At 56.2% G+C, this 12,481-nt stretch overlaps 1 protein-coding gene across 3 annotated transcripts in view; it reads right to left on the bottom strand.

The window, feature by feature from the left end:
• The window catches only part of SREBF2 (sterol regulatory element binding transcription factor 2), a 59,127-nt gene that overhangs the window by 2,327 nt on the left and 44,319 nt on the right, over positions 1 to 12,481 (bottom strand). For all 3 annotated transcript variants that reach the window (XM_045464629.1, XM_045464630.1, XM_045464632.1), the window contains exons 12-17: positions 10,321 to 10,489; positions 8,910 to 9,027; positions 7,963 to 8,072; positions 6,670 to 6,802; positions 4,005 to 4,173; positions 1,443 to 1,628 (exon numbers count right to left, since the gene is read on the bottom strand). In XM_045464629.1, coding sequence (XP_045320585.1) covers positions 1,443 to 1,628; positions 4,005 to 4,173; positions 6,670 to 6,802; positions 7,963 to 8,072; positions 8,910 to 9,027; positions 10,321 to 10,489 — 885 coding nt within the window. The remainder of the gene's footprint in view (positions 1 to 1,442; positions 1,629 to 4,004; positions 4,174 to 6,669; positions 6,803 to 7,962; positions 8,073 to 8,909; positions 9,028 to 10,320; positions 10,490 to 12,481) is intronic.

Below are 12,481 nucleotides of genomic sequence, written 5' to 3'. Positions count from 1 at the left end.
GATACCTCTCTAGGAGGCATCTCGTCGGCCACCCAACAGTGGCCCTTCTCTCCGTACTACCCTGCCCTGCTCTCCCCTTGGAAGCAACTTCCATCCTCACTCTGAGCTCCGAAAAAGCCAGACACCTGGAGGAAGAGCAGGAACGGGGAGCACAGCACAGGCCAGCTGGAAACAGGCAAGGACGCTCTCCTCTACAGGAGACAAAGAGCCCAGACGTGCCCCCGGGGGCTGGAAGAGAAGTGGCCTGGGTGCAGCCTCAGGCCTTGGGGGTGGCGTCCAGCTTGAAAACAGGCAGAGGTGAGGCTGGGAGGAGGGCGGCAAGAGGAGAGGAACAGCTGGCTGGACTGGCACCAGGGAGGCTCGGTCCTGTTTCCTTCAGTTTCTTCAGAAAGAAATAGAGGCCAGAACGTGTCCAGGGGAAGTGCGGCTCTTCTGTAAATATGAGTCACTGGGGAACGGGGTGGGGGTGGGGGGCAAGGCCTAGATCTCTAATTCCTTAAATCACAAGGCTCCTTTATACCCCTTCCTATCTCCATCTGTGGGGAGGGTCTCGAGTGCCACTGGGGAAGGCAGTGGGGCCGGGGGAGCCACTAAAGAGTTTCGGCAGAGGAGAGGCAGGTTGGAAACGGTGTCTCAGGAGGAGGCCTCTGATGCCAGCCGTGCCCTGAGCAGACCAGAGGGCCCTGAACCTTGGGGTACACTTCCTCTTTTCCCCAGTGGAGCAGGTTCAGCAGTGATTATGTATGTTTAGCCCGCTGTCTGTCCTGGTTCACTGTGCACAGTGGCCACAATGTGACCCTGGGAGGGACCAAGGAAAAGGCAGACTCACTGAGCCCTTCGCCCCTCACGGACACTAATGGCCTTCTCACTTGAAATTTTAGAAAATAATTCAGGCAAAAACATGTTGAGTACATAACTCTAATTAGCAATCACAATAAAACAAGCAAGGAAATTATTTGGGTCCAATCAGCCCAATTACACAACTGCCCTGAGAGACTTCTCAGATTCTGTGGCCATCGCCACGGGGATATTGTGTGCAGTCAGGCAGCAGAGCCAAAGCCTCCGGCGACTCAGAACAAGAATGAAATGAAGTGCTAGGGAGATTCCGTCACTCTGACAACAGTTAGGAAATCAAGAGTGGAGCTCTCTCCATGCCCTTCCCACCCCTCCCAGGGCCAGGAGCCCTTCCCATCCCCGCATTTGACACGTGAGGTGCAGTCGGTGCGGGCCCCTGCCTGTGGGCCCTCGGCCTGCTTGCCACACTGCAGGGCTGGGCACACAGCGGCTACTCAACTAACACAAGCAGAAGAAAGGGATACATGGCAGCTACCCCCGTGCTTGACACAGGGTAACCGGCTGACCTCCGAGGGCCAACTCTGCAACCCCGTGTTGGTGCTTCTAGAACCCCACCTGCCCTCCCCTGCTGGCCGGCTGGGTCTCACCTTGCGGTATGCTGGGCGGAAGCTGTGCGCCAGCCTGCGGAGGCTGCCCAGGTCCCGCTGGAAGCCGGCCAGTTCAGCACCGGATGCGTGGTACGTCTCACCCAGCGCCTGGCTGGCTCCTGCCTGCTTTTGCCAGAGCGCTGTCCTCAGCGATAGTAGCAGGTCACAGGTCAGCAGCTGGACCACCTGGGGGATGAGCCACAAGGGAGGAGACCGGTGACTGACCTATTGCAGGGATAGAGATCCCAGCGGTTATCAGGCCCTCCCAAGCCCAACCCTCGGCAGCTCCGGGAGGAAGTGGAGAGTCCCAGAGGGGCAGCCTGGAAAACGCTCCCCAGACAGCAAGAGAAGAGCTGAAGGGCAAACGGGCTCACAGCATCTAGTCCTTTCTATGGCCCCAGGTGGAAGATCTGTTTCTCCCATTCTGTGGGTGAAGAAGTGAGGCCCAGAGAGGGCAGGAGCTTGTGTAGGAGACATGCAGCAGGCACCAGAATAATACCTTCGTGGGCCCGATAGGAAGGCACAGGCTCCTCCCACCTCACAGGAGGTGGCCTCCCAGCAGGCCCATGCCCCAACTGGGCCGCAGCCCTGCCCCGCAAGTAGGATCAAAGGACCCGAAGTGGCAGCATAGCCAGGAGATGGAGGAAGGGAAGGAGGAGGCTCACTTCTACAGAAGGCAGCCAAGGCTCGGCCCCAGTGGTCTGGGGGTTGGGGAGACAGGAGTCCAAGAAGGCGAAACCACGGACCAGTTGAACACTTGGGTTTAGACCCACTGACCTAAATCAATTGCGGTTTGGCCACCAACTGGCACACAACTGACCCTCTCTCAGCCTCCGTTTCCTCATCCACAAAATGGCACCACAAGGCTACCGTGTTACAGGAGAGCACTGTGCGTGCCTGCTACACCCGGCCTTTGGAAGCACTGTCAATGCCAGCCACCATCAGGCACGGATGCCGCACAGCGCGTGAGTGGGGGACTCACGTACTGTTCGCACGGCACCCGTGAGGCTGGGCCACCTGCACGGCTCCCATCAGTACCAGGGGGCAGTGAGAGTGAGGACAAAGCAGACTTCTTTGTGAGAGGGGTCCCATGGGGCCCTAGAGGTTCCGATGGACTCCCCCCAGGAGATTCCTCTTCGTGTCCCTTCACCAGGGCACTGGACCCACCCTGGACTCTGCCTCGTGCCTGCTCGTTGTCTTGTCCCTTCCCCACACTGTTTTCTGGCTGGTGATGGCCTCCCTCTTCAAACCAAGCCTGGCTTTTTTAAAAAATTTGTTGTAATGTTTATTTTTTTGAGAGAGAGAGAGAGAGAGAGAGAGAGTCAAGTGGGGGAGGGGCAGAGAGAGGGAGACACAGAATCGGAAGCAGGCTCCAGACTCTGAGCTGTCAGCACAGAGACCTGAGGGGGGTTCGAACTCAACGAACCGTGAGGTCATGACCCGAGCCGAAGTCGGGCGCCTAACCGACTGAGCCACTCAGGCGCCCCAAGCCTGGCATTTCTAAGAAGTGAGCGCTGGGGGAGCACCTTTGGGTGGTGGGAGCGGCCTGGGGCTGGATTCTGCCCTTTGACAGATGCCAAGCTCCACGGGGTCTCCTCCTTGGCCCATTCTCCCACACAGAACTGCTGTCCAGGAACCCCAGCCCCAAGAGTACGGCAGCCTCTCTCTTGTTTCCCAAAGTCAGCTGAAACTATGTGGCTCCTCCGTGGGCCTTTACTCTTGGGCCCCTTTGGCACAGTGCTTATTCTGTAGGGCTGGCATGCTTCCGGGCTCCCCTAGTATCTGGGACTGATACTCACCACCTCTAACCAGAAGTGCCAACCTAGCTACCTCGGACCAAACCCCAGTGGGGGGCTCAGAGTCTGACCGTCCGGGCCATAGCCCGTCCCTCCCTTCATGGAGGGAAACCCAACTCCTGCTGAGTGTGCAGACCGTGCTTCGCTTTTAGCTGTGCACACCCTGCCCCTCCTCTCTCCCGGGGCGGCCATGCCTTGGGATCCAACAGTGACGGCAGCGCCCCCTACCAAGGCACGGTAGGAAGTCTCTCGAGGGCCAGGCAGGCCTCTGTGATGCACTGTGGAAACATTGCACGGGTACCACCAGAACATGCAATGCAACTACAATGCACCACAGCTGCCCGCTAGGAGGCGGGCACCTGGCCTCGGAGGTGCCCAGGCCCGGTCAGTCGGCTCGGGGTGCGTGTGCGCGCGGCTCGGGGCCCCTTCTAAGGCTGGCCTGCAGTGGTCTGCGGGACTTGTGCAAGCTGCCTGGAGCAGATGCAGAGCCCTGACCGGCTCTGGTTCACCTGGGGCTGGCAGAGCTGAGGACCAGCAGGACCCGGGACTCGGGGAACCCAGCAAAGGCACAGGTGGAAACATGCTCGCCCTGAGGACTCCAAAGGGGCCTAACTGGGCCAAGAGGCTATGTCTGGGGAAAGGCACCGCTTGCCCGGTTTGTCTTTGGGACGGCCCCACAGGCCGGGCAAGCTCAAGGTGGGCAGGGGTGTTCCTACCCGCCACAGCTGAGCACCTCCCCCTAGGGGCCAGATCAGCCCCCACTCACATGATTGAGGGTGAGGTCGCAGGTGGCCCCGCTAACATTGAGGCTGCTCCACAGGTGGCCACTGGCCCTCTCACAGTGGCAGAAGGAGCTTTGCTGCCCATCCGCCTTCCCGGAGAGTGAAGTGTGCATGGCTCTGCAGGTGTGGAAGACGGCCTTCACCAGGGGACTCCTGGACAGTGAGAGGGAGGGGAGAGGCAAGAGGTCAGTGAGTGTCCCTCGGGCGGCATGAGGAAGAGCCTGAGCCGGTGACACATGGGTCTGTCCACTCACGTGCGGCCACAATGGCTCCAGATCTGAGATGCCGGGGCCCTGAATGAGGGCGGGCTCCCCACCCCTACAGCCTCCTTCATTGTTGAGTGTTGACAGAGCCCCAGGCCTGACGATGCAGCAGTGGGCAACCCAAGTCCCTGCCTGCAGGTGCTCACTTTCGAGTGCGGGAGTCAGATAATAAATGCACTGAACACTGAACATGTAGTGCCAGGTGGAGCAGGCGCCATGAAGGGAAGCTAAGCAGAGGAAGAAGGTGGCATCTTATAAGGGATGGTGGTCAAGGATGTCCTTGCTGGAAAAGTAACATTTGGGCAGAGATCTGAAGGAATAGGGGAGTGAGTCGTGTGGCATTCTGGGAGGGTTCCAGACAGAGGTGCAACATGTGCAAAGGCCCGGAGTCTCTGATGCGTGGGAGAATATCCAGGGGCCAGAGGCTGGAGGGAAGAAACCAGGGGGCAGCACAGGGAGGGCAGCTGCAGGCCATTCACGGCTGAACAAGGCCCTTCTCAGCCTAGCCATGGCCCCCCCGTCCCGCATCCACCTCGGACTCTGCTCCAGGAGGCAGGCACCGGCAGACCAGCTCTTCTTCCTTTCACCCTTCTGTGCCTCTGCTGACGTGGGTGCACAGGAGTGTCCTGTCTCACCAACTTGTCTCCTGAGACTTATTCCACTTGCTGTGTTCCTGGGGCTGCCTTCTCCTGTCCTGCCCTCTATAAGCCTCCTCAGGCTACCCACTGGGTCAGGCCCTTTGTACTCACCTCTGCTCCCCTCAACACCAACCTGTGGTTATGGGCCTCCCTCCCTCTGGCCCAGAACCCCTCCCAGTGAAGAGTTGCCCTGGCTGCTTCACAGAAGCCACCACTGGTCTGGCAAAGGCAATGGCACAAGCTGCCCACAGGAGAGAGCACCTCTGCAGGTCGGCCCACTATCTATCTGCTTATGGCCGCAACTTGCTCTCTTGTCTACTGCTGCCTCTCAGAGCCCAGAACACAGCTGGGCACCAAGGGGGCCCTCAGTTAAGTATCTACTAAATAAACAATGGAATCATGGAAGGGGTGCAGGAGACCCAGGAACGGGGCATGTGGCCGAGAGTCAGGGATCAGAGACCCAGCTCAACCACCAGGATTACCACTAAGGAGCCACCTAAAACAGTCATTCAAACAATTTGTGCCTCAGTTTCCTCATCTGTAAAGTGGCCATAATCCTACTTGCTGCCACCTGAGATGACATAAAGTATGGACTCCATTATTTGTGCCTGCTCTCTGAGGGGCCATTCCCCCAGAAGCTGGGTATTAAGCTCTCCAGAGAAAAGTAGCTTCTTTTCGTAGAGCAGATCGGGGAGAGACTGGGGAGGCTGGGGTGGGGGAGGGTTCGTTCCCAGAGCATCATTATTCCCAAAGAGCAAAGGGTCCTTAGAGTGACTTAGAGTGACTGAATTCAGGGGAAGGAATGTCAGCTGAGGGTCTTAGCTGATTCCAGGGCTCTGCCGCTCACAAATGAGGGGACTCTGGACAATCTATCTGCCATGTCCTCAGGCACACTGGCTGGGAGAATGTAAGGTGGGTGCTCACTGGTCAGGGTACTCAAAACTGGGTTACTTAAATGAAATTGGGGTGTGTGACCTACCTTAGGGAACCTGCCTAGACCTACTTTTCTCAGCTCTTTCCTGTTCTCCTGGTTGAGAGTCTGCGTGACAGGAAATGTTCCGGCCTTGGGTCTGAGGACAGGAACTTTCTGTCTTGGAGCATTGTACAATTTCTCTGGGGTTGCAGAAGATGTTAGGGGCACTCAGATCCAGTCAGAAACAGACAGGGGGTTGCACGTTACTATGGGCCAAATGCCCCAGAGGCAGGCGTTGGGTCCCCAAAGAGGAATGTCAAAAGCTCTCTGGTTATGCCTCGTGCTAAAGCCTTTTAGTGAAGGGCTGATTGGGGCAGAGGGGGTGGGTGTTGACAGGAAGCTGAAAGGAAAGGGGGTACAATGCTGGCACGCGAGAGACGGGACCTCACAAGCCCTGTGCTGGCCGTGAGCCATCACCACGCTGCCTGTGAGCCATCACCACGCTGCCTGGCTGCACCACGAGCTTCTGAAGATGCCAGGAGCCACACTGTTCTCCATCCCCATTAGCCTGTGGCTCCATGAGAATGGGGGACGAGGCCCCGGAAGTAGCGCTGGCAGCTGCTAGGACAACGCACGCAGATGGGCTTGCTTGCCATCGGTTTCTCCGTGCTGCCCTCTTCCTCCCTCTGGCTTCACCTCTCCATCTATTATGTAGTCCCCAAGCTGCGCAACCTTTCACCCCAATGGCCACTCTGCTGACGCACAGAAGTGAGCCTGGCACACCTGGGGATTCCCCTGGAGAGAAGCCAGTGAGTGGCCAAGGAGGCTTACGCACTCTGTCATTTCCAGGGCCTTGGGGACACGCTCTGCTTCAGTAAAGTGAGCGCGCACAGCTGCGTCATCTCCCTGGAGCCAGCCGATGGCCATAGTGATGGCAGACGTCCACCACCGACAGATGACATCTGGACCTGGAACGGAACAGCACCAAATGTTACTCCAGCACCCACACACCTACGGAGCTCAGCCCGGCTGCCTGCACCTAGTTCCCATGTGCACGTGCCATCTTTACCTTCTGGCGATGGGCCAGGGGCCTTTGCGTGGCCCTCTCATAGAGATGCTGGTGGGAGTGCGAGCCAGTACATCCTTTTGGAAAGTACTGGCAATCTGTATCAAGAGCCTTAAAGATACCCACTCCTATTACTCTAGTAACTCTAGTAATCCCGTTTGGGGCAGTCTATCACCAAAAAAAAATGGCCTAGAGAAAAAAAGTACAGCAAAGACGTTCACTGTCATGTGATTTTTAAGGTAAGTGCTGGAAACGTCATGAATCTCTAATGAAGTCACAAAGAGTGGAGTTTCTCAAGTGTTTCCAGTAAGAGGCTGTGGTTAGAATCTTCAGTGTTTTCTTCTCAGAGGCTCAGCTTTCTCAGCTGTAGAATTACGGTGCTAGTGATCTCGCGATGCCAGGGGTGGCGGGGCAGGAAGTGGAAGCGTAAGATAAAAGGCGGAAGAGCCTGTGCTTTTCTAAAGACAGGCTGCAGGGTCAGGGGTCACGATGGGGTGGCTGCTTTTCTGGAATCCTTCCCTCCCTGGTGAGAGTGGCCAGAAGAGAGCCTGAAGGCCCCCCTCTCCCAGCAGCCTCAGAAACAGCTGCTGTGCTATCATCCTGATGGCCATCTAGGGACAGAAGCAAAGAATGTCAGTCAGCGGGCTGCACTGGCTCACCCAATGGGCAGCCGCTGAGCAGTAAAGATACCCGGATGAAAAGTCTCTTCAGCAGAGACTGTCAGACCCAAAAGCAGCCTCAGGGCCACCATACATCAACAAGTGAGCTCCTGGTGTCCGGACCACTTGTTGCCCAGTCTGGGTGTTTGGGAAAGTTCCAAGGAAAGATATTCACTGCTCATCGTCCCACTTCTAGGAGAATCTTTATTTCTTGTCCCCAGAATGCCACCCAGCAGGGGGTAACTGTGCGTTGGAGCCACGTGGGGCCATAGATACACACCTCAGATCCAGAGAAGATTCTCAAGTGAACACTCACAACTGACCTGGACCCGCTGGGGCAAAAGGGCTGTGAAACTGAATTAAGCAACACGAGGCCTGAAGAGCCACCCTGCAAAGTGCTTACCAAGGGCTGACTTGAGCACGGAATTGCTGGAGAAGGGTGGTGTCACAATCCCCACAGAGTCCACAAAAGAATTAAGTAATTTCAGGTACTCCAGAGCATTAGAGAACTCACTAGAAAGAAAATAAACAGTTCCATGGTACATCAGAATGTACAGAAGGACCACGCTCATGCCTGGCTTCGGCGCTCCAGTTCCAAGACCCAATGGCTATATTGGCCTCTGCTCCCCCTGACCCCAATCACACCAGGCACACCCTAAGCCCTGTCCCCACCACTGACACCATTCACAGTCTCCGCAGGCTTTCATTCTTCACACGTCTGGGCTGTTCCAGATGCTCCTCCCCTCAAGGCCTAGTTCAAATGTCATCTCCTCCCACAAGTTCGCTGATCTCACCGGCAGAGCTGCCCTCCCTTCCCCGCTAAGGTGCACTCCAGTCAGGACCTGGGCCTTGTAGGAGAGTGACTCTGGCACCTGTCTGCCCCTCAGCTCTTACTCTGAGGAAGAAAGACTGTGCTCAATAGCTCTGTAAGAATAAGAAATCGCTTGGCATGCTGCATAAAGGTCTGAGTCCCCCAGATGTCTGCCCTCTGCTCAGCTCTCCACATTCCATTCCTACGCCCTCAACAGGCCACCCCCCCTCCCCACTGCCAAAAGCAAAGCAACCTGATCACATCTCTGATCTGCTCCGAGAACTGCCTCTGCTTGGTGAAGGGATGGGGGAAAGGAGAAAGAGGGGGGAAGTGGCACAACCGGTATGGGAGGAAAGGGCACAGAGGTCAGGTCAAGGGACTCTTGTGAGGCTGCCAGGTTTGAGAAATACCCTGGAATCATTCGATTTCCCTACAGACCCTACACTAGGGATTGTTTGCTTCCAGGAACGTGGGCCTCCAGTTGCCCCCAAGCTTCCTGGGCAGATGCCTGAGGCAGGGGCCCATTCTGGGGACATTACCAGCTCTCTTCTTCCTGTTCTCCCGCCTTCTTCTTGGCCTGAGGCTTCACCAACGACTCAACAGCTCGTTCCAGCAGGTTCTTGCAGAAGGCCTGGTGGACCTGGGCAATGGGGTCAGCTGAAGAAGAGGGGAGAGGCCTGAAAGGTTAGATGGTCTCATCATGAGCCCATCTTTGTCTTTGCAGAGAAAACAGAGGGTACTGAGAGGACCCCGAGAAACAGCTATCTGCTCTGAATGGGAATCGAACCCCCTTCTCAACCAAAGCCCACAACCACCTCGTTAGATAGTTGGAAGGTGGGGGGAGGCATGTGCGAGGGGTGCTGGGTCTCCTGGCACAGTATTCAGTACTTTCCTTCAAGGCTGGAACTGCAAGCCTTATCAGAAAACAGAAAATGGGCAGGAGGACGGCCAGCTGAGAACAAAGTGGTGGCCGCTGCCCTGACATGACACAGAAGCCCTGCTCCTGTTTTCCAGACCTCTGCGGCCAGCGAAGGTCTGGCTGCGCTGATGAAACAAGTGGCCTTGCAAAGCTCGCCACGGCTGTCACAGCCAAGTCACCACTGGCAGGCCCAAAGTGGGGTGGCACCAGCCCCTCCCTCCCCTCACACGTACAGACACGGGGGCCTCCATCTGACCAGGACAGGGAGGCAGGACACTTCTGAGCACGTTCTGGGCAGTCAGGCCTAGAAACAGAGTCTGCATGAGGCGAGAAAGCCAGTGGAAGTCTGTGGTATAGACCAAACAGACCGTGAGGATGGGGTTGAGACTTAAGATTGCTTTTACTTTTATCCTCCCTTTTTGGTGTCGTGCACCGAAACTTCTTCTATCACACAACACAGTTGTTTTTTAAAATAGGATAGCAGAAGCTCCCACACATGCCATACCTGCAGAACACGCCGCACTCTCCCGAGGCCCCCACTTTCGAGAAAGGGGAAAGCACACAGAAAGCAGAAAGCCTACCGCTCGAGTCTGAGCACTGGGCGAGTCGCCTGCAATCACTGTCAAACACCAGGGACAGCAAGCCAGCCTCTCCTCTGATGCCTGGAGCCCTGTCCCTGCCACCACTCTAAGCACTTGCTGACCGCCTGTCGCCTATTGTTCTCTAACTGCTCCGACCACGTCTGCTTTCCAGTGGGACCAGGAGGCCGGGGCCAGTGAGCAGCAGCCCCACACATCTTTTGTCTCCAAAGCACCCAGAACAAGGGCAAGAACGGCGTGACTGATGTGAGGACCACGGGATCTGAATGTCGGAGAGAGGCGCTGCTCACCAGGCTTGGGACCTCCCTGAGCTTTGGGGAAAACAAGACTCAGACCACCTGTGTCCCCCATGCGTTTGGAGCACAGTCCCCCTGAAGTACTGGTGCCTCTCATGGCTCTCCCAATACCCGGTGGCTGCAAAGGTGTTCTCACCTGGGTTCCTCTGGGCACAGTACAGACTCTCCTTGGCAGCCGACTTCACCGACCAGCTCCGCTCCATGAAAAACTTCTGGCCCAGGGGGTGGCAGAGCCAGCGCAGTGAGTCAGGGACAGCGCTGCGCTCGGGGCCACACAGGCTCTGGGCTCTGCTGAGGAAGTAGCTCTGTGGAAGGACACGGGCCAGGGGTAACACTGGGGTGGCGGAACGCTGGCTGTGGCCACCATGGGGCCATCAAAAAGCGCCACCGTGGTGGAGGCAGGCTGGGGAAAGGAGGTCAACAGGAGGGCTGGGACGCTCACAGACCTGGAGGTAAATGCCACTACTGTAACTAGGGCAAGTGGCTCTGGTGGAGCCGTCTGGACTTGGTGACCAGGTCCAACCTCCAGCAGGAGGGTTGGACAGGGCTTCGGGGCTCCTGTGGGGCCCCCGCCGCACCCTGCCCTGCTGGGTCTGCCTAATCCTCCTGGAAGCTCCCTCTGGCCCTGCTGGCATTCAACCTGCAGAGGCGGGGAGGGGGTGCTTCATCGAGGAGGGGTCGCGGAGGCCTCCCGGCTGCACGCCCACCCTCAGCCCTGTGAGCACCTGTGTCCAAGCCAGGCGGCCCTTTGGATCCTGGGACTTTTCTGATCGGTCATTTTAATTACTTTTGTGATATTTTTAGACAAAACCATGTTCTGCTCTAATTTTTCTTCTCTTTTACCTTTGAGTATGAAGAGTATATATAGTAAAGGCACACAGCAAGTGACTAGTAACTGTTAGTTACACCATCATCACACTGGAAAGCACGAGAGTGAAGGAGTAGCCCTGAGGCTTGTCCCAGGACCCATGCAGGCATGCATGCCTGTGGATGATGCCTCTCCCCCTAGAGTTGGCCTGTCAAGGGCTTTATCTGGCCCCCTAAAGAGACCTGCACCCCAGCCCTAGATGAGCCCTTGATGTGAACACCAGCTGGTGAGGAAGGATGAAGAAAGACTTTGAAAGCCGCTTTGCTGGGCAATTCGAAGCCAGTGCCCATCTCCCCAGCCCCTCTTCTGCTGCAGGGGAGCATTACTCTAGGTCCCCAGGAATCAGAGTTGCAGGCATTAGGCTGTCTACCCATGTTTTCAGAAGTTCTATCACTTATCGAGTGAGGATATTTTTATTCCAAAACCCATGATTTCCAACCCACAAAACCACTCAGTGCAGGCTAATCTGAATGAGGAGCTGAGCAGAGAAGGATAGGGGGGAGGGAGAAGCATAAGACCCAGAGCTCAGGGAACCTGGACGAGGGGCTGCTGGGACAGGCTCGCAGATGTAAACCTTCATACTTCCGCCCTTGCCTCCACAATGAGGGCAGCACCTCCTTGTCCAGTTCAGTCTGATGGTTCTGACCTTTACTGGGCTCTAAGTAGCCATCAGCTAATATAACGGCTTCAGAAGACTTGAATGCCAGGGTCAGAAATAGCACCACCGAAGTGCCACTCAGGAACACAGACTGAAATGACAGACTCTCTTGGGCGGGGGGGGGGGGGGGGGGGGGGGTGGATCTGGCGATTGCTGTCTGAATCTGAGAGAGAATGACCTGGTCAAGCTGCTCTACAGATAATACTTGAAGACTATCACAGCACTTAATTCACTGAAGTCTCCAGTCACGGAGCCAGCAGCACTACTGGCCTTTCCTCCTCTTTGCTGGCCGCCATATTTGAGACAGGATACTGGAGAACACACGAAGAGGCACCCCTATGACCTTCTCCTGACTCTCAACAAAGCACTTGCTGAATCTGAGCTTGTAACTGCAGTGGAGGAGCCTGAATGGGACAGAGGCTGGGGGTGGGGTGGCGGCAGTCCCAGCGCCTCTTAAGTCAAAGAACCTTCTAACAGTTGCCTGCTAAGCAAGGGAGCACGAGAGCTGCTCCAGGGGAAACGGAAAACAACTGTTCCCTGAGAAGGGCCCAAACGTCAGCAAAAGAAGCAGAAACAAAGCTTGGCCAGGTTGTTTTGCAAGAGGAACCCAGAGAAGCCATTTAGAAAATCATTAAGTTAAAATACATTTTTAGGTTTGATTCTTTTTTGAAAAATTTTTTAAAATGTGTATTTACTTTTGAGAGGGAGAGAGTGTGCATGTGTGAGAGCGGGTGCATGAGTGGGGGGAGGGGCAGAGAAAGAGGGAAACAC

The sequence above is a fragment of the Leopardus geoffroyi genome, chromosome B4, assembly GCF_018350155.1.
Source record: "Leopardus geoffroyi isolate Oge1 chromosome B4, O.geoffroyi_Oge1_pat1.0, whole genome shotgun sequence".
NCBI classification, from domain to species: domain Eukaryota; kingdom Metazoa; phylum Chordata; class Mammalia; order Carnivora; family Felidae; genus Leopardus; species Leopardus geoffroyi.
Note: the sequence above shows the minus strand (reverse complement) of the source record. Positions and strands in the feature narration are given on the sequence as shown.